General features: G+C 39.0%; 1 protein-coding gene across 1 annotated transcript; it reads left to right on the top strand.

Moving 5' to 3' along the window:
• LOC140947611 (maternal embryonic leucine zipper kinase-like) lies at positions 1-23,996 on the top strand. The gene is made up of 23 exons (XM_073396760.1): positions 1-490; positions 5,099-5,148; positions 6,645-6,680; positions 8,125-8,241; positions 8,352-8,405; positions 9,091-9,180; positions 9,311-9,337; positions 9,583-9,682; positions 10,978-11,012; positions 11,364-11,462; positions 12,392-12,428; positions 13,069-13,100; positions 13,575-13,673; positions 14,016-14,102; positions 15,062-15,153; positions 16,743-16,782; positions 17,682-17,934; positions 19,028-19,109; positions 19,462-19,600; positions 20,282-20,374; positions 20,763-20,866; positions 21,875-21,969; positions 22,391-23,996. Exons 1-23 carry the CDS (start codon positions 424-426, stop codon positions 22,471-22,473), a joined length of 1,911 nt encoding a protein of 636 aa, XP_073252861.1. The 5' UTR covers positions 1-423; the 3' UTR covers positions 22,474-23,996.
• Positions 23,997-25,401: the final 1,405 nt, after the last annotated feature.

The raw sequence follows: 25,401 nt of genomic DNA, 5'->3' as shown, positions 1-25,401 counted from the left end.
AGAAAATCGCATCATGAACAATCATGAACTATTTTGAAAGTTGACAGGCGACTGGGGCCAAGAAAAAACGTTTTGACTTGTGCCGCACAGCGCGCGCTGTGATTGGCTAATGCGGCCAAGACCGTCAATCAACCAAATTCAAACTTTGAAATGTGATCCTTACAACTTCAGCGAACACGCTTTATCGTCTGTGTGAAAACGTCGCTGAACTTCGACCGTCAGGTTTTTCTTCCAAGTTATTTTATTTAACAGCGTAAAACTCTTGTTATTTGCAATTTAAAGCGTTCGGAAATAGACCTGAAAAACACAAAATTCTTTACTTCGTGCTAAAGATATTGAGTTGCAAGCTGAGATCTGTTCGACTGAACAGCCACACATCCTACTCTACTTTCTCCGTTCAAATCTATCAAGGCAACGATCAAGATGCCTTCCGCGACGTTCCCGCCGCAAATTACAAAATGCTACGAGCTGAGAGAAACCATTGGAAGCGGTGAGTTGATTTATTGTTGAATCTTACAATTTATATATAGCATGAGTTAATTTAAGCTTTAGCTTACTTGCAATCAACATTCAATTTGCGGTGTTCTGGCAACTGAACACTGAAAACGCGCTGAGGTAATCGTATTTCGAGATGTGTTTTTCAAATCGAAACGAACAAAATTTCGACTGTATATTTCGCACAAAAAGTTGCACAAATATGACGCAGTGGTATTGAGCTGTCTTTTGAAGTTGCTGTGGTTTTTCGGCTTAAAACCCCTAATATCGTTCTGTTCTGATATTTTCAACCATGCACCATGCACGATCACATTGACTGAGTTTTACTATTATTACTCCGAATGAATCTCCTAAAAAGCAAGTGTAATAGAAATATCTTAAGGTTATCGAAATTTAAACTTTTTGTAATTGCATTTCATTTTTCCGTAAACCAATACCGTGACCAACCGTCCCCGGTTATAAGCATAGCGAAAAGCAAAAACAACCTGAGCTAATATCCTCAAAAGTCTCAAAAATATTTGTCGTCTTCTGCTTTCCCACTCAAATTCAATGACTCTATCAAACAGCTGCACACGCAGAAAGTTCTATTCCAGCCACGATAGTTGTACATTTGATCTGTTCGAGAACCATTGAATTGATTTTATTCATGTAATGACGTGAATGTAGCAGTACACTGTACTTCCTAAGATCAGGCCTGCATAATTAACAAATGAAAATATTTTGTAAATATCGTGTTTCATGTTGAAAAGAAGAACAAAACCACCGACAGCGGGAATGTGAAAAGCAAAGAACTGTATTTGTTTTGATATGGCAAACGTTATCTTTAACACAACAAATGCTCGACTTGTTGAAATTGAATTCTCTTTTGGAAATTGACAAAACTTCCTGCTTTGACAAAATTTACTCAGAAAGCTGCGTGCACGGATGAATAAGTTTTCAAATCACCCAGGACACCCGGTTGTAATATGACCTTAGGTTTCAAGTAACCTGTTACAGCTGCTCGGGTATAAAAGTTATGGAAAATAATTAGAAAAAATAAGAAAAAATAGCCAGGAAGGCACCCTATCTATTGTATTGCTAGATTGTTATTTTTTATTTTATTCATGAAAGCAATATCAGATTTGTCCTTGTGGCAGGAAAATCTCTTACAGTTTTGCAATTTTAGGAATTGTTGTCACAAAGACAGCTGAGAATTGTCATTTTTGGCATTTCTAATACAGTAAAAATCTGCATATAAGAACCTAGAGTTTTCAAGGTCAGGCTGGACAGGTTCTAATATTTTAGGGTAGTTTTTCAAAATTCAGGCTGATCAGGTTCTTAATAGGTTCTTATTTTTCAGAGGTTGTCGTAGTGAAACCATTGGTAGAAATATTGTACTACTACTACTACTACTACTACTACATAATGGTTTATGGAAAACATATTTCTAGTGAAAATCCAAACAAATGTAAATTAAAAAAAACAGACACAATACCTTTTTGTCAGAAGTTTCTCACACAATATTAAAATCCAGAATTTTGACATCCAAAGTAGGGTGATTTTTTTGGATAAGAACCTATTTTTCTTTGCCAGGCTGACAGGTTTTTATATTTTTGGGTATTTAAATGTCAAATTTCAGCCTGTAGGTTCTTATATGTTTTTTTTACTGTATTAACCAAGTTTCATTGAGTGCCCCCAAAAATCCGTGTTTTGGGGTTTTATAATTTGTTTAGCTGATTTTCTTTCGGGGATAGACAATCTTTATCCAGCATGAAAAAGTGACTGACTTACTATATTATACAATGTAGGGATTGAGAATAGATCAGAAGGGGAAATTTTAAGGAGGATTCTATCTTATAAAGGGGGTCGTGCCATAAAAGAGTTAAAGTTTAGAAGTACATGTAACTATAAAATGTACATGTATTGTGGGGGGGGGGGGGGGGGTATCAAAACGCATTAGGTAAAGTTTCTGGCTGTCAATGAATGTGGCTAACCCTTTTCTACAGCGGTTAACTACATAATCAAGTCTATTAAATTATACTGTATTCTGTGCAGCACATTATACAGTGGTGTGTATGTTGATCATAAAATGAATGGAAAGCACAGAATTATTATTGAAAAAACATCCTGTAAGGTCAAAATGGTTTACACTGCATTGACATCATGCCAAAAGATGTTAATGATAATCCAAATGCATGCTTATAAAGCAAACAATTGCGTTTAAGATCTGCTCCCAGTTGTGAAAGTTACATGTACATTGAATGGTTTGTGCCATCCACCGGTCCATGAGTTAGAGATTTATCCAGTTGATAGCGTTATCCATCTTTTGAACAGCTAGGGTCAAATGATCATGGATAGCCCTATCCACCAGATAAATTACTATCCAGCAGATAAGTCCTAGAGAAGGCAATAATTGAATTATCCACTTGATAGAGATTTGTCCAGTGGATAACGTTATCAGCCTTTTGAACAACTGGGCCCTGAGTAACACTTGTCAGAACTTAATCTGTAAATTATCGCTGAAACTTATAAAAGCATGAGGTTTTTATGAAAGTGTGCAAGAAATTGCAATAGCTAATATACCAACATCACGACGAAGCTCAAAGCTGGCAAATTAAGCAGAGGTTTCATTAAATTACGTCAGTTCACTCACTGAGCAGTTCTTACATACAGTGTAACTGTAGATCTACCGGTAGTTTTTGTTTATTCTGCACAGCTGGCAAGGCTTAATCTCAGTGCTTTATCATTCCATTATTATTTTATTTTATTTTGCCAGTATACACATTCTGTCCCTCTAAAAAAACTTCCAGGATGTTGTAACACGAAAGCAACACATCCTATGCCTAAAGATAATACAGCTGTAAACAAGTGACAAATTCTATTGATTTTTTTTGGCAGTTAATGTTTCTCTCTGTCACTTAAAGTACTTTCATTATTTACGGATACTCTATGATTTTTCTTAGCCTGCTTTCTCTTTGTAATCAAAGAAAACCCTGAAATAATAGTTCAGTTTTACATTATACAGGGCTTCTGATAGGTCGCGCAGAAAAAAGTCAAATTTTGTAGGATTTTAGGGACAAATTCGCGGAAAAATCGGCCAATTTCGCAGGAAATTGCATGGCAAACTTCGCCAAAAAGCAACCAGTAAAAAATGGCTGATTTTGTGGCTATTTTCAAGGCAAATTTTGCTGGAAATCGATCGGTTTTGTGCTGATCAGACCAGTGTTTTTAACGTTTTTCTAACAGAGGTTATCATTTGCTCTTTCAACAACAATACGCTCAAGAAATGAACCAATGGCAAAGCCTTTCACATCATGGCTAGTACCCTAATCTACGCCTAGTAGTTTCGGGACGTTGTTTGCACGTTTCAGTGACAAAATTTCAAGATAAATTTGCAAGTTTACAGCAATTAAGTAAATAGCCCCAATAGCTGAAATAAGTTTCAAATATGTTGTACAGACATCTATTTGATAAGATTTTGACCAAATTTCGCGGTATGTTGCATGTTTTTGTGAATTTCGCAGGATTTAGCGGATTAACCTGCATTTCGCAGCTCCGCGACCACGTCAAATATCAGAAGCCCTGGTTATACAGTCTACATGTACATGTATATCTCAACTATAAGTGTACATCTTCAGCTCTCTTTGGCCAAGTTTGAAACAGGGCAAAAAAAAGTTGCATTCAAGCTTGTCTTTTGGGCAAGAAGTTCTCACTTGCCCGGGACCCTTCAGTTTCTTAAAACTGATTTTAAGGCAGAGGTTGATGGGCTTAAAATAGAGGAGGGGGAGGGGAGGAATTAATAACATGTTACTTGAAAGTTACTTGCCCTGCAAGACAATCTACATGTACTTGTCCTGGACTACTGGACGGGACTTTTCTCGAGCCCTGTGGAAATGGTTGCAACTTGAAAATATTGGCCAGGGCCAACTTGAACCAGAAAGTATTGTTTACTAACAAAGTCAATGAAAATACTTTGACAAAGTTTTAGAATTTCTACAGGGCTATACTCTTAATAAGTAGAAATTGAAGGGAGCCCAGTGTTGTCAACCTGTGAAATCCAGGGTGCCCAGCATATGATTTCAGTGAAAAAAACTTAGATTTTTTAGTCACGTAGGTGCAAAAGCTACATGTAGGTGCCAGGGGCCATCAGGGCACAGTCTTATTCTGTGTCTCCAGGTGCTGAATTACAGTAACTGTACTGTAAGTTAAAAAAGGAAAAGAAAAGAAAAAAAATAGTGTGACATTTTAATCTCAGGTTATAAAGGTTATAATTTTATTATCAAAATAATATTATGAGAAAAGAGTACTGTTTCTTTTCAGTACCTTGCTGAGTTTTACATTGAAAACGTCAATTCAATTCTAAGAGAAACTAACTGCAGTTTTTAGCAAAACAAACCACTGTACATAGTATTAATTTTTGTTATCTGCCAAAAAATAATAATTATTTTGAGCTTTTCCACTTTCTATTCTAGTTATTTATGGAGAACTGATACCATCGTCTTTTGTAAATTAAATAAGCCCCGCCTCAAATAGGCCCTTGAAATAAATAAGCCCCCCAGGGGGGCTTAATAGAGGATTTACGGTATTATGATAATGTTATTCTTATTTCCTGCTTTATTATTAGGTGGTTTTGCCAAGGTAAAGCTTGCTGTTCACAGTCTGACTGGAGAAAAGGTATTAATCTGAGTCCCTAGATGTCCAGCCACACCTATCAGGATAATTATTTTTGAAAGCGGAAATTTTTTTACTCTGTGGCCAAAAAAAAATATGCATCCACACATAGACCTGTAGTGTATTATTTTGAATTGTTTTCGCCCATCCATATGAAGATGCTAAACAATGGAAATAGGATAGCATGTCTCACAGAGCGTGCATAAAGCTACAACCAGTAGCAAAAGTACTTGAGACACTGTACCTTATTTCAGGGCTTCTGATATTTCGCGCGGTCACGGACCCGCGAAATTCGGGTATTTCCGCGAAATTCCCCAAAAAACGCGAAATCCGCCAGAAATATTTCCAAATACATGTGGGCAAAACATATTTAATACTTATCTTGGCTATTAGACCTGTTCTATTCACCCCAAACGTCCAAATTTATCTTGAAACTTCGTCACTGCAACGAGTAAACAACGTCCCAAAACTACCACCTGATTGTTTCTTGGCGAAGTTCCCCCCGAAATTTCCTCTGAAATCGGCCGATTTTTCTTAGAATTTGCCCCCGAAAATCCTTCGTAATTTGACTATTTTCCGCTAAAATCCTGCGAAATCGGCCGATTTTTCCACGAATTTTGACTTTTTTCCCACAAAAATCCCGCAAAATCGGCCAATTTTTCCGCGAATTTGCCCCTGAAAATCCCGCGAAATTTTGCTTTTTTTTTCGCGAAATATCAGAAGCCCTGTTATTTTGGCTTAACTGGCCTTCTTGTGATCTTGTGCGTGTGATCCCCCCTCTTCCTCTTATCAAAGTTGCTAGCAATGCAAGACAATGCTCAAAACTTGGAGGAACAACTTTGAATGGAGGGTAGGAGGGAGGTGAACTTTATATTGCACAGATGTGTGACTAGCAGATTTTTCGTTGGAGTGTCTCAACATTTTTGCAACTGGTTGTAGTACGCAAATGATGTATTACATCTTCGTATTCGAAAACCTCCGTTTTCGTCTGTCCACATGTAAACATCTGGCCAGCGTTTTCAAAACTCTTCACTCTGAATAGCATTTTGAAAAGGTGCATTTTGGTGACCATTTTCACCAAATACATGTGAACGGTGGGCCAAACCAGAGGAAAAAAATCTCCATTTTCAAACAAAAATGGATACGTGTGGATGGGGCTTGAGTTTACAAGCTGTGACCCCTAATTAATATGCAGGGTGTTCATTAGGCATTAGAGATCGGAGAATTCAGACTCCGTTTACTATGCAGAATTCTCCTGCTAACGGTCAAAAGCCTTTGACTATTTTTACTCGGGTGTGGAGCCTCTTTAGTAATATTCTCCTGCAATGTTACACCTTTTACACCTTTCTCCTGCTACTAGAATTTCTTAATGAAAACCCTGAATAGGCACATGTACCTGACTGTACATGTACATTACACAAGTAGTAATCAATGATATTCTAAAAATGCAATCTTGTATTAAACTTACATTAATTTTTATTGATTGCTCTATGTTATAGGTTGCAATAAAGATTATGAACAAGAAAGAACTTGGTGTAAGTGACTCCAACTGTTTATAATAAAGGAAATCTGTTGATTTAACAAGCTGCTTAAATGAATATAAAAGGGGAGCTGTCCACAATTTTAGAAAGAAATAGAGATAAAATAGTTTCTCCATTGTATTCATGACCAATATCAAATAATTTTTTTTTTTTTTGAAACAAGCATTATTGACATTCAATTTACGCAAATCTGTCTAAAATGGATGCTACTGGAATCAGCAATAAAAGTCCACCTTGTCAAAGAATTCCACTTTAACAGTTTACATGTATTGTCGTGTTTTGAGCCTGAATCAACTACAGTAATGTGAGAAAAGAAATGTTCATGTTCACAAATAATTGGTCATTTCCCAAAACTTATTACCAGTACATTGTACAAGGGACATTTCCTAATCATTTTCGTGAGAACTGCGAATCGCATTATTCGAAAGCTTCAGACCTCAGGGTAAGCAAATCTCTTGCCTTAGACTAGAAAAACGGTGGCAGGTGTACCAAAAGGTGTCCACTTTTTTGGGGGGGAGGGGGGGGGGGAAGTCATACAAAGTACATCAGATGCAAAGTAGGTAGTACATACTTGACTACACTTTATATTCAGTACACTCATTAGGGCTGTCCTTAAGGACCAGTAGCTGGGGATTTCCCCTGCCTAGCAATGAGCAGAAAACCTGGCTACTTTCATAGGAGACAAAAGGAAAGTGGAACTAAAAGAACTTCCGTAGCTGTTCAATTCCTTGCCTTCGTCTTGCATGTACCATAAAGAAGGAGAAAGTTGTTAAGCCCCTACCCCATCCCCCCCCCCCCCACCTCTTCCTCCTTTATTAGGGAGCTTAAGCAACAACAATGGTGACGACAACGAGGACAAAAAAGCAGTAGGGTTAGATTGGCAAAACAACAATCAAAGTCTTTTGTACATTTCTTTGCACGTCACTGCACGACTGGAGAACATGAACACAAGACAACAACCCTCTTTTTCTTTTCCTCAACCTTAGTACAGTCCTTTAGAATTCAAATCCAGAAAAATTTGCCAACATCTAATAAATAGAGCGAGATGGAATAATTACAGTATTAAAAGTTTAAAACAGAGTGAACACACTTTGTACCTGTTGTTTTTGTAGCCGTCGCTGCCGTTGCTTAAGCTCCCAATTCTTAGATGAGAGACTGTATAAATCAATCACAACCGTAACATTTCGAGTGGACTAATCTGGTATGATGCTGGAAGTTTGGATTGACATGCACATGTATTTTTGATCCTCGGCTGCATAACCTCCACGTTGGTGTCTCTGAGGTTTTGCACTTCAACATAACAGAGGATTAACAGCACCTGACAACTTAAAATCTTAGTGACAGCCCTGACTTTGCTAAATAATGTAAGCCTTCAATTATTTTATTCAGAGAAATCAGTATCATGACTTTTTTCAAATGAATGTACTTCTCTGTGCAGTCAGACCTACCAAGAGTGCAGCGTGAAATAGACGCAATGAAGAACCTGACCCATCAACATGTTTGCCAACTCTATCATGTGATCCAAACAGAGGAATATATCTTTATGGTTATGGAGGTATGTTGCTTGACATCCAGTCATGTAGTCAGTACTGTCAGTATTAATTTTGCAAAAATGTCATTTACCTAAGATACATGTATTAGATACAAGTGTCCAATTTCTTTCAGTATGCTCCAGGAGGTGAACTTTTTGATTACATTGTTGCCAAGGATAAGTTGAGGGTATGTTGTAAAATTAATTTGATATACTGATGTAACAATAGCTTTTATACAAACAATGAAACATGATGTACATATGTTGGTGTAAACAATCAAATTTAGTCTTCAATTTTTTCAAATGACTGAATCTGGGGAAATTGATGAGATTGCAGAATTTGACTTGTTTAATAAATGTGCAAAGAAAGTTGTGTCCGATAGCCTAGGGCTAGTGCACTTTGCTATTGGGCTGATGAATTTTGTTCTTAACTTGCCCAATGGGCAAGTGAAGTTCTTTTAGGAATTCAAATTACAGAAGAACTGTTAATCAATCCAGTTCAAAAAGCTTTTGGGGCTAGTTGAAAAGACTTTTGGACTAGTACATACCAGCTACAGCTTGCCTGAGTGGTAAGATGCAAAACTGACTTTCTTTGCACCTGGCATTAGTAGCTGTTTTTCAAAATTATGTTTCTGTGTATAATGTGCATTGCTAGCTCTTGGGTCGGTACTTTTGGAAAATTGAGGTGGGAGACAAGTGTGCAGCATCCTTGTTGGAACCCTTTTTCTCAATCCCCCTTGCACTGCTGACAAAAAAAAAAAGAAGAAGAAACACCACCAAGCTTTAAGCTAGCCTAGTGCAGACCCAAAAATCTAGACCCAATTTCAGATCAAAAGTTTTAGTTCTAATACTACATTGACCTTTTCTTGACAGGAAGATGAGGCCAGAGGGTTCTTTAGACAAATTGTTTCTGCAGTAGCCTATATTCATGACAGAGGATATGCTCACCGAGACCTTAAACCAGTGAGTGATTTTTTTTGGGCCTTAATGTCTAGTGAATGAAATTACTGCGTAATTTAGGTGAAAATTATGTGAGTTGCTCAATCATTTTATCTGATCTGACTTTAGATTTTATTTATTTGTGTTCTTTTAGGAAAACCTCCTTCTTGATGATGATCAGGTAGGAAAATGAAATAATATTTACCTGTACAATTACAGTTTATGTCATGAAGATTCATCTAATTTTTGTTTATGGCTTACTTGTGTTGTTTTTATTTTACATGTATGTACAATGTACAGTGTATTTAAAGAAGTTAAACCTAGAACAATCATTAGCGATTTATTGTGGAGAGTTGAGTTACTTTCATTGTTGTTGTTGTTGTTGTTGTTTTTTTTTTTATCATTTCATTTTTCCTTTGTTGACAGAACATCAAACTGATTGACTTTGGATTGGTTGCCAAACCAAGAGGTGGCATGACCGATCATCTGGATACGTGCTGTGGATCTCCTGCCTATGCAGCACCCGGTAGGTTTTCAGATTTAAATGTGGCTAAAGTTTAATTTAGGCAAGGTTAACCTCAAGACAGCACTATCGGGTCAGCGGTTGAGGCTCAGTCAGGCAGGCTTGTCTGGAGTCGCGCTGGGTCTGCAGGGGCTTACATGTGATTGCATATGATATCTCAGCTCTGCTTTGCTTTGCTTTGCTGATCTTTGCGGATCACTGCTATTCATGACCTGTGATATTTGCTGGTTTTTGCTCCCAAATCCTCCCACGCCTGAATAGGTAAGCATGGGTGGTGATAAGTATTCCACTGAAATCTTTCAGTGTGACGGTGCTGGGTGCTCTGCACTCACTTGGTTACCACCAAGGCAATGCTACTCTTTTGCACTATAGGTGCGTCCACCTTTAAGGCTCCCTTTCCTACGCTGAACTTGTCATCATTGTCAAGGTTATGTGAAAGAAAATTAACAAGCTTCCCATTTCACTAAAGCAGGGCTTGAAAAAGAGTTCCCTTCCGGTAGTCCAGGACAAGTAATTTTTTTGCCGGGCAAGTAACTTTTAAAGCTTGCTTAACCAATGGGGAAGGGTCCTGGCAAGCATCGTCATAAAGTAAGACAAACAAGAAGTGGCCTCCTCAGTCTTCTCCTTATCAGGCAGTTTACCAGTAAAATTACCGTCTGTAGCATTACTTCTTTCCGCCTGCAACCGCTTGGGGGTCTACTAAAACTAATTAAGTTGTTTTAAAAAATATGCAAGTTGTGATCCGATTAAGGTAATGAGTGAATATATGGAAGTGTACTAAGTATACACATTTTATTTTTATGGGCCACACATTTTGGAAAGAGAGCATTGACGACATTATTGGAATCAAACGTTTTAAATTGTTGTCTAAAGATAACCTCGGCTGATTTGCGTAAAATAGGTCTTAAAATGAGGCAATGACGTTTCGGAGAAGTTATCTCCGAAATTTCACGGCGAGGTCAAAGCCGTGTCCCTAACCCCACTACCCCCCTCCCCAAGGGAAAACACCTACTCCTGCAAGCAAAATTTGAGAGCTGCTTGCCCAATGAAGGACAAGCTGGAATTGAAGTTTTTTCGATCCCTGCAAAGGACTAAGCTCTGAGAAGTTGTTACAAAAAGTAGTAGTTTGCCATGTAAGAACTTGCTTGTTGTTTGTCGTTTGGAATCATGTAGCTTAAACAAGTGTACACTCTTTGTGGTTAATATGGGTGTTAAAATTTCACTTTAAAATGTAGTTTAACTGTTGTACTTACATGTACAGTAAACTTGACATTTTATGTAATTTTTGTTTTCTTTAGAACTTATTTCTGGTTTTCCTTATCATGGAAATGAGGTATGAAAATTTAGAAATCGTTTAAATCATTCCTGCTAAAAACGTGATTAAAAAACATAACCACAGGGCTTTCACTAAGGTTTCAAGTTGCTGGGTAAATAAAACCAGTAGGCAGGGATTTCTTTTGGTTCTATTTTTCTCCTTTTTCCTATGAAAGTAACCGGGGACTACGTTCTTAGCAGGGGGAAATCCCCGGCCCCCCTCTTTAAATAACCAACATGTAACCAACACACATATAAATAGATTCGGGCCACCTTAAGGGTGACGTCTTTTTTTAAAGATACATGGAAAAAAAAACTAGCTGGCAATTTTTTGTGCAAATATGTCTCACCCTTCTTACAACTCTGTTAGGTTGATCTGTGGAGTATGGGTGTACTATTGTACGCTCTCCTTTGTGGATTTTTACCATTTGATGACGATAACACCTTCAAGTTGTACAAGTTAATTCAGGTAAATCTTTTGGAACGATTTTCATTTCAATTCTTACCTTTGTCACTTGGAAGTGTCAGTATTTGTTAACGAATAAACTGCCTTTTTTTTTGAGTGTGGACTAACTCTGAGAAAATAACTGACATTTCGCGATGCGACCACAGTTTTCTTCCCATGAAATAGTATTACGTCTGGAACGAGCGCAGAAATTCCATAGTGATGACGTATCACTACCCAGAGATGGGTAGTGCTTCTGATTGGTCGTGCCACGTGGGAAAGATCCTTCAACCAATCAAAAGCACCACCCAGATCTGGGTAGTGATACGTCATCAGTATGGAATTTCTGCCTTCGTTCCGTGGACGTCATTTCGCGGTGAAAACCAATGGTGGCGTGGCGAATTATTGGCTGTTTTCTCAGGGTAGACAAACATTGACGGTGTGACCATTAAAGTGAAACCTCTTTAGCGGTACCTTCACTTGGTACCATTAATTGTATTAATTTAGAATTCATGTAGTGATATCTATTGAGGCTGCGTACAAAATCCTACGGTGCTTCCATTCAAATTAAACCTTTTCAACCACAGGGTTCATGGAGTCTTCAATTCTTGAAAAACTGGTAAAATGCCGCGATTTTTTTTTTGCAAACCTGAAACAAGAGCTTTATTAGTGAATTTATAAGTGAATAAGTGAACGTTTGCAGCGCATCATGAAGAAAGCTTTGTTTCTGGTTTTTTTAAGGTCTATGTTGATCAGCTATAACCTTGAGTCTAAAAAAATACATTTTTGTTTTGAAACAAGTCTGGAAAAAGTCTTGTATTTTGGATCCAAAAATCTGTACGAACCCTGTAACCATATTTTTTTGGCGGCACTGTCAGCTTTCCAATAAATAGGATTTTTGTAACCATTTCACCGAATTCAACGAATGTCTTTTATGTTTATTTACTTTGCAGAAGGGAGATTATGAAGTACCAGAATGGCTGTCACCAGGTAATTTTATGTGTACAGCCTATATGATTGGACTTAAAAACGAAAGAATCCGTATTTTCGCGCGTATTGAAGCCATCAGTGTACGTACATTCACTAGAAAGAGAAGGGGAAAGGGGGAAAATCGGCGAGCGAAACGAGCTGAGCGGTAGGGAAAGGTGGCGGAGCCTGGAGTCATGCCTTTGATGCCGCTGATCGGCTAAATGAAATCATTGACAACAAACATTTGAGAAAAGTAGAAAACTAGCGAGGCAAACGTCCGAATGAAAAACGACAGAATCTAAATTCTGACAGCAAACATTTCGAATACACAGTGCGTAAAAGCAAGATTGCAGTACTTACAGCGCGCTCGCTTGTCTCCATATGGGAACGTTAGAATGACAAAAAATTTTCTTAGGGGACTGGACTTGTAATAATTTGTCTGACGAAAACCCCCAGGGGACCCCTGCTCTAGTCATTAGTCCACAAGGGTGAAGGACGCGGTCCACACTCTTCGATTTTTAGCAGGCAACTCCAGCACATTTTTTGCCCCTTTTCTCGTCCTCAGACTCCTCACTGTCAGTGTAACCGGAGTTGCCTGCGGAGGAGGCTAACAGAGAACATAGCTTTGTTTACATTTTTTACTTTTGTTTTTCACTTGTAGGCAGTGCCAAAATTTTAAGCCAGCTGTTGCAGGTACACATTAACAAATAGTTATGTTCAGTTTTTCTGGTTTGGAAGGGTAAACATTGACCTGTCAACAGACCCTCTATAGGGAGCTTACGCAACGACGTCGACGACGACGAGAACGACAACTTGACAAAAGCAGTAGGTTTAGATTAGCAACACAACAAATTAAAGCGTGCATCACGCTTTTTTGTACTGGGACGTGTGGAAAACAAGGTCAAGGGAAAATAGGACGTGCGTGATCTGGGAAAGGGGGCTGCACCTTCTCTATTTCCAGGCCCCGTGCGTTTTCACAATCTCTACACATCACGGAACCGGGAACAGGCTTTTCTTAACCACGACGTGAAACTGCCTAATTTCTCGTTTTGTGGATGACGTGAACGCTGGGTAAACATGTGAAGAGTTCAGTTGTATGGCCTGTGAAATTTTCCAAGGGAAGCGGCAAGAATTGACTACAGCTCGTTTCTTGTCACGTCCTAACAGGTAAACCCCAAGAGACGGGTGACGATTAAAGGCCTCTTGAACCATGAGTGGATGGTGAAAGGTTATGCTGCACCTGTCAGATGGACAAGCCGCATTAAGGTACATGTATACACCTAATTCGATTTAGGTTACTTTGGCAATTGGGCATTGGGTATTTGGGCATACAGAATAATTCGATGATTTGCTTGAGAGACCACCAAACAATAGTTTCCGAATGCCCAATGACCAATGCCTAAAGCAACCGTTATTGAATCAGCTCTATGTACCGCATAATCACAGACACATGCTATATCTCTGAATATATTTGAAAGTCACAATAGAAAAACGGGGCTGCTTGTCTTATGTTGTTGTTGTTGTTTTACGATAAGTATTAAACCCTTACAAAAATGAATTGACAAAATTACTTTTATTAATAAATTTCTTGTCTTGTTTGAAAAACAGAAGGACAAACCTGATCCGGGTGTTCTGCTAGAGATGGCCTCATATTACGATGTATCGCTTGAAGCCATGAACAAGAGAGTGATGGATGTAAGTGTATTTTGTACGGTCAGAAAACATTATATTGTTGTGTTCTGTTAGCCAGTGTGGTAGGCGTAAAAAGGGGGTTGGGGTGGGAGAGAACAAAAGGAAGAGGGTGATCTCCCCAATCCCCCTCCCTTTTTCCCTCTTCCCCAGGGCTCGAAAACAGCTTAATTTCAGCTTGTCCATTGGGCAAGCAGCTTTCACATTTCACTTTCACTATCGTACGGTACGGGACTTTTTTGAGCCCTCCATTTCCCTACCGCATTGTAACAAGCAAGCTACGTTTTGTAGTTAAACCAAACTTTAATGCACTTGATTGTTGTAAAATTTTCCATTTCTTGGGAAATTAAGTTTGGAAGGCTTTGAAACATGGCGTTACTGAGGAAATTGATGTGTGTCATAATGAAATAGGATTAGTTTTTAAGGCACGATAGGCTAATGATCATCCAAAAGTCGAGGATTAATGGAAGAATAAACTGACCCGTTTTTTTTAAGCTGTTGCAGGGCTCAAAATAATTCTTATACAGTGGCCGGTTAACGATATATTTTAAAGTAAAAGCCAAATGAGACAAAATTATGGCTTCGTATGCTCAAAAACTCGTTGTATTGCGAGATGTGGAAAAATTGAAAGAAACGTCGTTCAACTGTTTAAACATTTAAAGCATTTTACGACATATTCTTTCTCAAGATTTTGTTTATGAAAAGACACGCAACGAAAATTTGTTTGGAGAAATGGTCATCTTGGCCGGACATTGTCCGTTGACCGACCTTCATTTAGAGCCCTGCATTGACACAAATAATCAGAAATGCTTTTTTACAATGCGGGGTGTAGCCAGGATGTCTATAGGACGATAAATATGGCACCGCCTGCTATAATTTATTATTATTATTATTATTATTATTATTATTATTATTATTATTATTATTATCAGACTTCAGCTTAGTTTTAACATTTTTATTTTCAGTGGAAATATGACGAGGTGACAGCGATGTATTTCCTTCTTTGCAAAAAGAAAAGCAAAGGCCAACCTCCGGAGCTACTGCCAAGATACTCCAAGTAAGAATAACGAATTGTTCCCTTTTTCCCTATACCGACTCAATCTCCAGTCTTGGGTGCGTGATGCACCCGCAATTCTCCTCATTTCACTCGGGGAGAATCACGAGCACATCAAGACACCCACGGTTGGAGACTGAGCCTACTTTTTCCCCAAAGATATGAAGATACACAGTTTTTTTTAGAGAAAAATGAGCAGTTTTTTAATAAGGGGGGAGTTTTCTTTCCCTCAAGATGTTGCCAAGGCACTGAAAGTGGCTAAAGTACCTAAATGTATCAGTCGTGGTTTCGTCCGTCATAGGAGATTCATCTGCAACACTGTTAACAGGAAAGTTTATCAAAAAAATAAATAATTTTTGTGATTGTCAGATTGTTCGATCGCGTTTAGAAAGCGCCATAAAACCCTGCATTGTCTCTGGCCCTTATTGTGTTCCATCAAACCGAGTGATAAAGTACCAATATTTTCGTGAATCAAGTTTGGAAACGGTTTGATTGGTTACACCTGATCTAACCTGAGATCAGGCGTTATTTTTTTATTTTTTGCTTTTTTGCTTCTTCGGCTCGAGAGGGAAAAAAATAACGCCTGATACATTTATTTAACAAGCCGTCAACCGCCCCCTAATTTACATAATCTAACGTCTGCTTGACCTGTCATGTTATTGGCCAATAAGCGTTTACCATAAGGGAATCAAATTTGGCGCGAATAATGTCTCTTTTAAAATCAATTTTAGCTAGGGAACAGAAATTTTTTTTAAAAGTATGTCCATGTTCAGATGGCGCTTCCTAAAAAAAAAAATTTGAATGTGTTGTTTTTGTGATGAAATACTGCTAGCTGGAGCTGCCGCACCTTTTTAACAGCTACAAATAATAAAGACTTTACTGGTTAAAGCTCGTTGACTTCGTACTGTACCGAAAGCAGTGAAAAAAAAATAAGGCTGAAGCACCTGAAAGGTGTTGTGAAAGCGAAGATCGCTCAGAATGATTCGCAGGTTTGTGAAGGACGAATTACAGTCAAACCAGGTCAAGATTCCATTCATGAATTATTTGAAAAGAGAACCCGTTTGTCGCTTCTGTAACTTGTAGCCGGTATCAAATTGCATTCAAATGATCGGTGAATTTTAAGTATACGATGAGATGGAAAATATTTCAATGGATGAAATTTCTATTTAGGCATCCTTCAAATTCAAGAAAACTCAGCAGGCAGAAATTTCATAACGAACTCGCGTGCGTATTCACTGCTCATTACGCAAGCAAAAATGCAGACTGAAATCAACAACAACTAACGGATGGCGGCATTTTGGCCAATCGGAACGGCGCAAATCATCCGTATTGTTTCCTATCCAATCAGAAAAAAGTCCAGATTCTGGCTTTTTTACATGTGATCCGACAAAGAAATGTATCATGCCATCTTCCCGTGAGAGACATAAAGGGATAATAGGGAGAGGGCATGATCTCAGGCTACACCTGATCTTGTGTAGCCTTATGAAGTGTTTTTTTTTTATGTATATGTTTAAAAATAATTATTTTTGGCGAGTAAATAGTTGACATGATGCAGATCACTGAGACTTGAAAGTTTTTTTTTTATTTTTTAGGTCACGGACAAGAAAGCGTCTTGAAAGCAAAGAGAATGAGGTAACTCGAATATACAATTCTTTTACATGTATCACGAATAAAACGCTTCCTTTTCGCGCACATTCAAGTCTAGCCAAACTCGTTTAAATGCTGTTACACAGCGCAATAGTTCTGGTTTCGGAATTTTACACGTTCTTACCCATGTAACTAATTTTTACCCTTTTTTTGTACTATGCAAGAAGAAGGCAAAAAGACCGAGATATATCCTGGTCTTTTTTGGCTTCAACGAATATCTGTCTCTTTACACGCGACAAATGACATGATAAAATCGCCTGTGTAAGTCTCATAAGTCTGTATTTTTAGGTTTTTTTTTTTTTAGGTATTTTTAGGTTTTTTATTTATTTGCCACACGATTAAAATAATTACAAAAAGATGCCAAAAAAAAAAATGTAGGAAGAGATGGCGAGGAGGCCTAAAAGAAACTATAGAGCTTATGTTAATTAGGCCTCCTCAATTACAATTAGACCTGTTCGGGTAACTCAATGTTGTACCCAATTCAAATATCCTAGGGTTAAGATTCTTTGTGTATTCAGGGCTGTGCTCTAGCAGAGCCCGGTGGCCCCTGGCGCCTAACTTTTGCCCCCGGGCAACTAGAAAATCTCAGATTTTTCACACAAATCATATGCTGGGCACCCTAGATTTTACAGTTTCAGAGCACTGGGCTCCCTTCAATTTTCCTTAGAGCACAGCCTTGGTATTGTATTTGCATTATAATGTGGCATTCACATTTAAGTGATGTGGAAATTCCTGAAACAAAACGTTTTATTCCCAAGGGTTTGAATTGGGTACGACATTGAGTTAGTCGAATAGGTCTATTCCCAAGGCGTTGCATGTATATTTGTTTGTTTGTTGATTTTTACGATAAACTACTAACTAATTAATGTCCCTGTTCTTTCCAGCATCCTAATGTTCCCAACTCAGAAAACGCAGAGTACATCCTCCGGCCGCCAAAACCTCTTCCTTACGGTGAACATCAATCAAGAAAGGTCATGTTCAATAAGCAAGAGGAGAGCATGGAACCACCGGCGAGGAAGGCCCGAGCTGGGACCCTTCCGGCTAGTGTACCCTCGACACCAACCAAAAAAGGACCAACAGAGATGCCTCCCCCATTAGCACCAATCACACCACGGACGAGGAAAACCCCTGCTAAAGGTAAAATTGGGTACGGTTAAGGCCCCGTTGACATTGAGAAACGAAAGAGGGCAATACTGTCGACCCAGCCGAGTCAACTTTAGTAAACGTTTACATGAGAAATAAGGTGGTCCTTTTGCCCGAGCCAAGAGCTAGCAACAGCGCTCGCGCATGCTCTGCTTGTGTCGCCTTGACCGAGTTAACCCGGGTAGGACAAAAGTCGGCCGGACCTGGAGGGTGACCCTACCATGGAAAAACTTCTAGCCTAGCCAACTCTTTTGTTTCTCATGTAATCAGTTCACCAAGTTTTTTAAAGGAAATGTAGGAAAAGTTGGCTCGGGTTGGCGAGTGACCCTTCAACCCGGGACAGGTTTTCTCCCTATAAACGGGGCCTAAGTACCGCAAATCCTCTATTAAACCCCCCCGCGGGGGCTTATTTATTTCAAGCACATTTAAGGGGGGGACCCTATTTAATTTAGAAAAGACGATGGTATCAGTTCTCCCTATACAACTAGAATAAAAGGTGGAAAAGCTCAAGTACAAGAATGTGGGATGTCACGCAGCCGAAGATCAGAATCAAATTCGAACTTCCACTTGGTAAATAAACCTTCTCGGATCAGTCCTCACGAAGTTTTACAGTCGTGATTGATTACTACAGTCTATCATTTATTAGTGAAGAATAATTAGGGGAGGGAAGGGGGGCTTAATAGAGGATGTACGGTACCTTAATTTTAAAGTCTTTGCCTTTAATCTTGCACCTTACACCTATCCCGTAGTCATGGTGACCGTTTGAGCGCCACGGACCTAGCAACCCTCTCCCTCCATTTGATTTTGTTTTCACCTTCTCTTAGGGCGTTGCAAAACTTCAACCCTGTCCATTCAGAGATATTATTCTCCCAACGTTTCTTTTGTCGGCCCCTTCTTCTCCCTCCTTGCACTGTTGCACTCCCTCCTTGCCTTTGATGTGGCGTTGGTTAAATGTTCATTACGCCTCAGGCATGCGATAAAGAAACAAGATAATCTGTCCTATTCATTACATAGCACTTTCTCTTGTTCACGTTTGTAGCAGTCTTGTAACGATTTTATCACAAAGGGATCATTTTGTTTTATTTAGGAGCAGCGGCCGAAATGCCTATGTCACACTCCGATTATGACTTTGGTAACAACGATCTTACACCAATGTCTCAAGCAAAACTGTAAGTACACCTACTTTAGCATGTTTAGTTTTGTCAAACTTCTCTCAGAGGATGGAGACGTAAAAATAAAACTTTTATCTAGACAACTGACGATGTTGTGCTGTCACGCAATTTGCCGCTAGGTTGTGTCCCTCTTGAAATATAATAAGGGCTACTCACGTGTAGGACTACCATCCCATATGCATTGATAAATAGACATACTCCTAGTCGCTCAAAGCAGGGTAGCTTTGAAATAAGTGAAGGCTGAATTCAAACTATTTGCATTGTTTGAGACTGATATATCATCAAGCCATCTCAGTCCTATATCGCATTAAGACTCGAACTCTCACCTTTTTTTCTGTTGTTTTGGCAGTTGGTCCCAATCTCTTGACACAAATCTGGACAAAGCCACGCAAAGCAGGAAGACCCCATTTAGGTCTCCTTTTACGATCGGAAGGAAGCGGTTTGGATCTCTGGATACGCCCTCTAGCTCTAGCAAGTGGGGCTCCAGGGTGAGTGAAGGGTCTGTTTTATGACGTACAGAAACCTTGAGTTTTGACCTCAGTTTCCTTATTAGAGAGGGCGACTACGAGCACGAGATTTTCTCAATACTTAGTAGTGAGCGAGCGTGAGCCAGCGTCATTTTGGCAGGAAAACGTGATAGCCGTCATCATTCTACAGCGGGTTTTACCGAGAATGTCGTAGTGTCGGGAACAAGTTATCAAATGTAAGAAGTTTTATCATTTTGCTTTCGAGAGAGGGCTTAACCTCCTTCACTATAAATAACTGAACTAACTTTTTTGGTGAAAAAAAGTAAAATGAACTTTTCCGGGGTGTCTTGTTTTAAAAAAAGCACAAAAACTGTAAGTTAAATCTCGTACTTGTTCTTGTCCTAAAGCTCTCAAGTATCTGCAGGGTTCGACTTTAATCCTTTTTCCGAACACGGAGGGACTTTGTCCGCAGATGTCTGTATACGAATATAACGGTCTTTAATCTATCTTTACTAAAAGACTGATAAAATTAAACTCGCTGATATTGACCCTGACTTCCTATTTTACCGAAAAAGGATGTCGAAAATGTTTCTTAATAAAAGCATTATTTAGGATTTTGACGTTTTTAAGGGATTTTTCGCTTGTTAGCGTTTAACAGAGTCGACGTGTCTGTTGGAGCACTGGTCATCGTTTGTTTTGCAGGGATTTATGGGTAGCATCGAAGAAGGTCTAAACAGAATTGTGGAGGCGATTACACCAAGAGGACTGGGAGGGCATGGGCCGAGAAAAGTCAAGGTAAGTAATGTTGTTGTTGTTGTTGTTGTTGTTGTTATTATTATTATTATTATTATTATTATTATTATTATTATTATTATTATTATTATTATTATTATTATTATTATGATTAATAGTAACAATAATAGTTAATCTTTGGTAGTTGAAAGTTGGTATTTGATGTCGAAATCCTATATGAATGGAAATATATGAAATGACTCATATTTTGAACTGCGGATGAAGATGGTCCTCCCACTTTCATGAAATCCTGTATGTTGACACAATACTTTAAGTAATTTTTAAAGAGATGAAGTCAAGCCTCCGCCATCATTTCGGACCGGCTCAGAAACATAAATGAGTTCTTTTTGTTCCGATGACAGAAAAAATTTCGTTGTTTCTTGACTTGTAGGCCCTCTACAACGTGTCTTCGACTTCGACAAGAAGCTCCGATGAAGTTCTTGACGAGCTCAAACGTGTTTTGGAACTGGCGGACATCATGTACAAACAAAAAGGGTAGGTATTTGTTTGAAAGGCGGGACTTATTTATTTTAGCGAAGATGATGGATGGTATCGGTTCTCCATGGATAAAGAACTTGAATGCAGAGTGGAAAAGACCCCATTTAAGTCTCCTTTTACGATCGGTAGAAAGCGGTTTGGGTCTCTGAATACGCCCTCTAGTGCTAGCAAGTGGGGCTCCAGGGTGAGCGAAGGGTCTATTTTTTAACGTATAGAAATTGGTTCTCCATGGATAAAGAACTTGATTGCAAAGTGGAAAAGCTCAAGGAGAAGAAGCTAGAGGTCATGCAAAAGACTAAAAAAGATAAAAAACAAATTCAAACTTCCAACTCGTGAATAAACTATACCGGATAAATCCATAATCTCGACTATCATTTAGTATTGAAGAATATTAAGGGCGGACTGGGGGCTTAATAGCGGATTTACGGTCCTTTTTTATGTATTTCTTTATTTAGTTATTGATGTACCCAACTGATAAGTTTATATCAACCAGCATATTTAACCGGTTTCTTGATTTCGTTAGATACCTTTTATTATTATACATTGTAGTCACCATCTGTCTTCTCATCGGCTAAAAGCCTACAGTTAATTCTGGGAAACAGCGCAACCTACAGATTATTCACTAATCTGTACCTACAGATTAGTGAATAATCTGTAGGTTGCGCGCGCAATGCATGATATCCAAGAGCAATGTCAAGTTCGCGGACAGCGAAGTAAGAATGGCTTCTCGATTCGCTTCATCCACGTAGCAAGAAATTGAGAAATTACTTGAAGATAAAGTATAAGAAAACAATTATTAGATTCGGTTTTTGTGATATCCGGAATAATCAAGGTCTCGGTTAGTGTTATCAGCCTCAGCCTTCGGCTTCGGCAGATAACACTTACCTCGACCTTGATTATTCCGGATATCACAAAAACCTCATCCAATAATTGTTTATAATTATGTTCTTAATACCAGTACGTGTACATTATGGCGGCTCTCTCAAGTGTTTGGTTAACTTGCAGGTATGCACTGCGCTGTAAATCTATAGACGAGAGAGGCAAAGTCATCCTTGAATTCGAAATGGAGGTCTGTCTGATTCCGAAGATGGAGATGATAGGTATGCTTAGTATTGTCTGATAAATTAAATGGCAAACTCAAATTCGAACGACAAAAACGTGAGTACCTCGCTGTAATTGAAGAGACGAAGAAAAAAAAACGAAACGAATAACAGGTTTTTGTGCTTGTACATCAAAGCTTCGCTATCGCTTAACTTAAAGAGGCAGCACCCGTGCAGGCTGTCAGAGGCTTTGACGTTTGTCAGTTGTTTTTAGCAACAGAATGCAGCCGGGTTTTAACGACGGCTCAATCTTTTGTCGCTTCTCGCTGTCTGTAAAAGCAAGGGGATAAAGCTTTTTAGGTAAGCTGTGCGTTGATGCTATTCTTTTCTCCCTTTGCAGGAGAATACTTCTCATTTTCTTTCTGCTTGCCCAGCAAAATTGTTTAATTAATCAACTAACCATTGTTTGCTCTCTTGTCAGGTATTCGCCGGAAGCGCATGAAGGGAGATACATGGGCCTATAAAAAGATCTGTGAGGAACTTTTGTCCGCTGCGAAACTGTGAATGGATGCTTATGCGAGGCTTTGGTATACATTGATGAAATTCTTTGGAAGTCTCGAGGCGAATCGTTCGAGAAAATCAATTATAAATTACACCAAGACCCCATACTCATGTACAGGATGACTGTGCATTGATTACAAGATCGCGAGTGTAAATAGAACTTGTGCAATATCGAAAGTAACGTTAAAATTTTTATAGGCACAGCAATGGGACGCTGACCATCTGGAAGGTTAGGCTACTGGTTACAGCTCTGTGCGCGAAAGGCGATCAGCTGCGTTACAAGCTAAGGCTTTCCCGCGCTGGAACGTCACGTCATCTTGGTACTGTTCCAGAATGATGACATAACTCGCCCGATTACGCCCCGTTCCAGCAAACCTGACCAGACAAATTGGAAAATCGCACTGAGTCGAATTAATATTTTAAGTATTGTAAATTGAAATTAATAAGTATATCAGTCCCGGAGAAACAGGAAATTTAATGTTAACTTCGGACCCGACAAGTATTCAATCTTTATACATTTTCTTTTGTAAAACTCAAATGTTTCGGTTGGTCACGGGTATTAAGAACTAAGTTTTTTTTTTTATTGTCATCTCCTGCTCTCTCGTTCCTGGCTGTCACCATGTCTACCTGTCAGTAGATAATGAAAGTAAATATTAAGGCCATTTATACGAGGAAAAATAAGACGCGTCCTAAATAAGACGCAAACTATCCCGTATAAACGGCACATTAAGACGCGACTTGGGCAAGACGCGTTTTATCGAAGAACAGGTGTTAAGGGCTGTTCTTAGATAAGACGCGTCTAAGCTAAATTTCAGAGAAAATGTGCCGTTTATACGGGATAGTTTGCGTCTTATTTAGGACGCGTCTTATTTTTCTTCGTATAAATGGCCCTATTGATTCAGTGGTTTGGTAGGACATCAGCAGCATTCTTTTCGACTTATCATTTCGGACGGAACTGGAATGTGGAAATGTTGAGACGTAACGAATCACCAAGAGAAATCCTTCTCAAAGGAAACGCGAAAACCAACAAGAAACTCAAATCACATATGGCACCGCCTCCGGGATTCGAACCCAGGCTACACTGGTTGGAAGCGAGTGCTCTCACTTTTGCGCCGACCAGTCAGTGGTAAAGAGAAGCGACAGGTTTTTACGTGGTGTATGGGGATTGTGCAGACACGTTTTATGTGCAGTGTACCAGTCAGTGTGATTTGTGTCCCCATGCACCACGCACCAAACACATGAAATGTTAGTAGTTATGTTTCGTTCTTCTTGCGAGTTAAACTCGGGAACGGTTGTAATCGACATGTTCCTTGTAGTTTTTCAGAGTTAAAATTTGTAGGATCCAGGCATTGAAAATTAGGAGAAAACGTTTTTCACGAGTTGAGATACATGAAGTATTGGTAACTAATGATAATGTACATTATTTTTTAGTGGGTCCATTGAGGGGTAAAATAGGTTAGAGTAAATGAAGTTTTAATATTATCAAAATAACGTTTGTAGAATACTAATAAAATGATTTTGACATATTTGGCATCCCTGTATTTTGTTTTAAGCCATGAAAAAAGAGACGTTAGCAGTTCCTGGGGATTGTTTGGCCTTGTTTCCTTCGCTCTTTACACCGCGCTACTCTGCAGTATCTGGAACAGGCTACAATCTCCCTCCTTATCCTCGAACCCTTTCGATATCTGCCACTAAGGCTACGACTGATGGAAGGCAGTACCAGAAGTTGCGTGTATTCCATCTGTTTTTCATTTTGACGCGATGTAATTGTCACCCTTGACTTACTTAGTCCTCGGGGAGCAAACGCTTTTTTTTGGTTCTTGTTTCACCTGCCGCGAAAATAGCGTAAGAAACAAGAGCCGAAAAAAGCGTCTGCTACTCTTCTGTCCTAAATACCCTTCACGGAGCAAATCTACCTTTCAACATTATTAATGAAATGAAATCAAGGGTGATGGATTCGTTGAAAAGCTTAATAGCCTTCGTCACAGACGGAGACGGTTTGCGTCTTCAACGGCTGTTCAACTTCTCAAGTGTCTTGACCTCAAAAGCCGTCAAACAAACTTCATTACAAAGCTTTTCATCCAAAAATGTCAAATTGACTCTAATGTCTGTGAGTTTGTTATGTACGGGAATTCGAAAGTAACATGAGTTTCTGGAAAAATAGTGGGAGAGAAAAGTAAATAATTTTCATTCTTCTCTGAGGTACAGATAGGTGCGACGGTTTAGCCGGCGAAGTGGCTAAAAAAAAAAGAGATTTGCTGATTCATAGTGAACTTTTAATGTTTTGACAGCTTATCTTATTCCCTCGAGCTATTTTTTTTTGTACACGAAAACAGTCCAGGGTAGGGGAGGGGGGATGACGGTACTCCCTTATATAAGCCGCCCCAAAGGGTAAGGTTTTTGCGCCATTTCAGTCTGAAAGCGGGTATAGACTTTGCCCATTTTGGTCTTGAATCGGGTATGGTTTTTGGGGGAACTAGGAGAGTTTATGAATGTATTTGTTGTTTTAATTCTGAGCGGAAAGGAATTCGAATTATGGATTTTAAGAAATCGTTTTGTTGGCGTTCTAATCTAAGTAATGATGGCATAATATATACCTAAACGGGTGTAGAATTTAGAGGCCAGGTGCTGAAATGGGTGTGGAAAATGACAGTTGTTGGTCTGAAACAGGGTCAGCAAGGCACACCCCCACCAAGAATTTCTAGGATTATCCCACCGGGAAAAACGGTACGTTTTCTCTATAATATCCCCTTACAACCAGCAGTGGAATGCAAACGCTCGTATAAAAGGCATGAAATGGATTGCATTGCCGTTTATTCGTTTGTACCGAAGAAATCGTCAATTAAACTGCATTACTTGGGCATTTTTATCACTTGTGTGCGAGGTCGCTTATTTCACCTTTTCAGCAAGATTTAAGTACTTATAAATGGA

The sequence above is a fragment of the Porites lutea genome, chromosome 9 (assembly GCF_958299795.1).
Source record: "Porites lutea chromosome 9, jaPorLute2.1, whole genome shotgun sequence".
Lineage (NCBI taxonomy): Eukaryota > Metazoa > Cnidaria > Anthozoa > Scleractinia > Poritidae > Porites > Porites lutea.
This window is presented reverse-complemented; position numbering and strand designations above follow the sequence as displayed.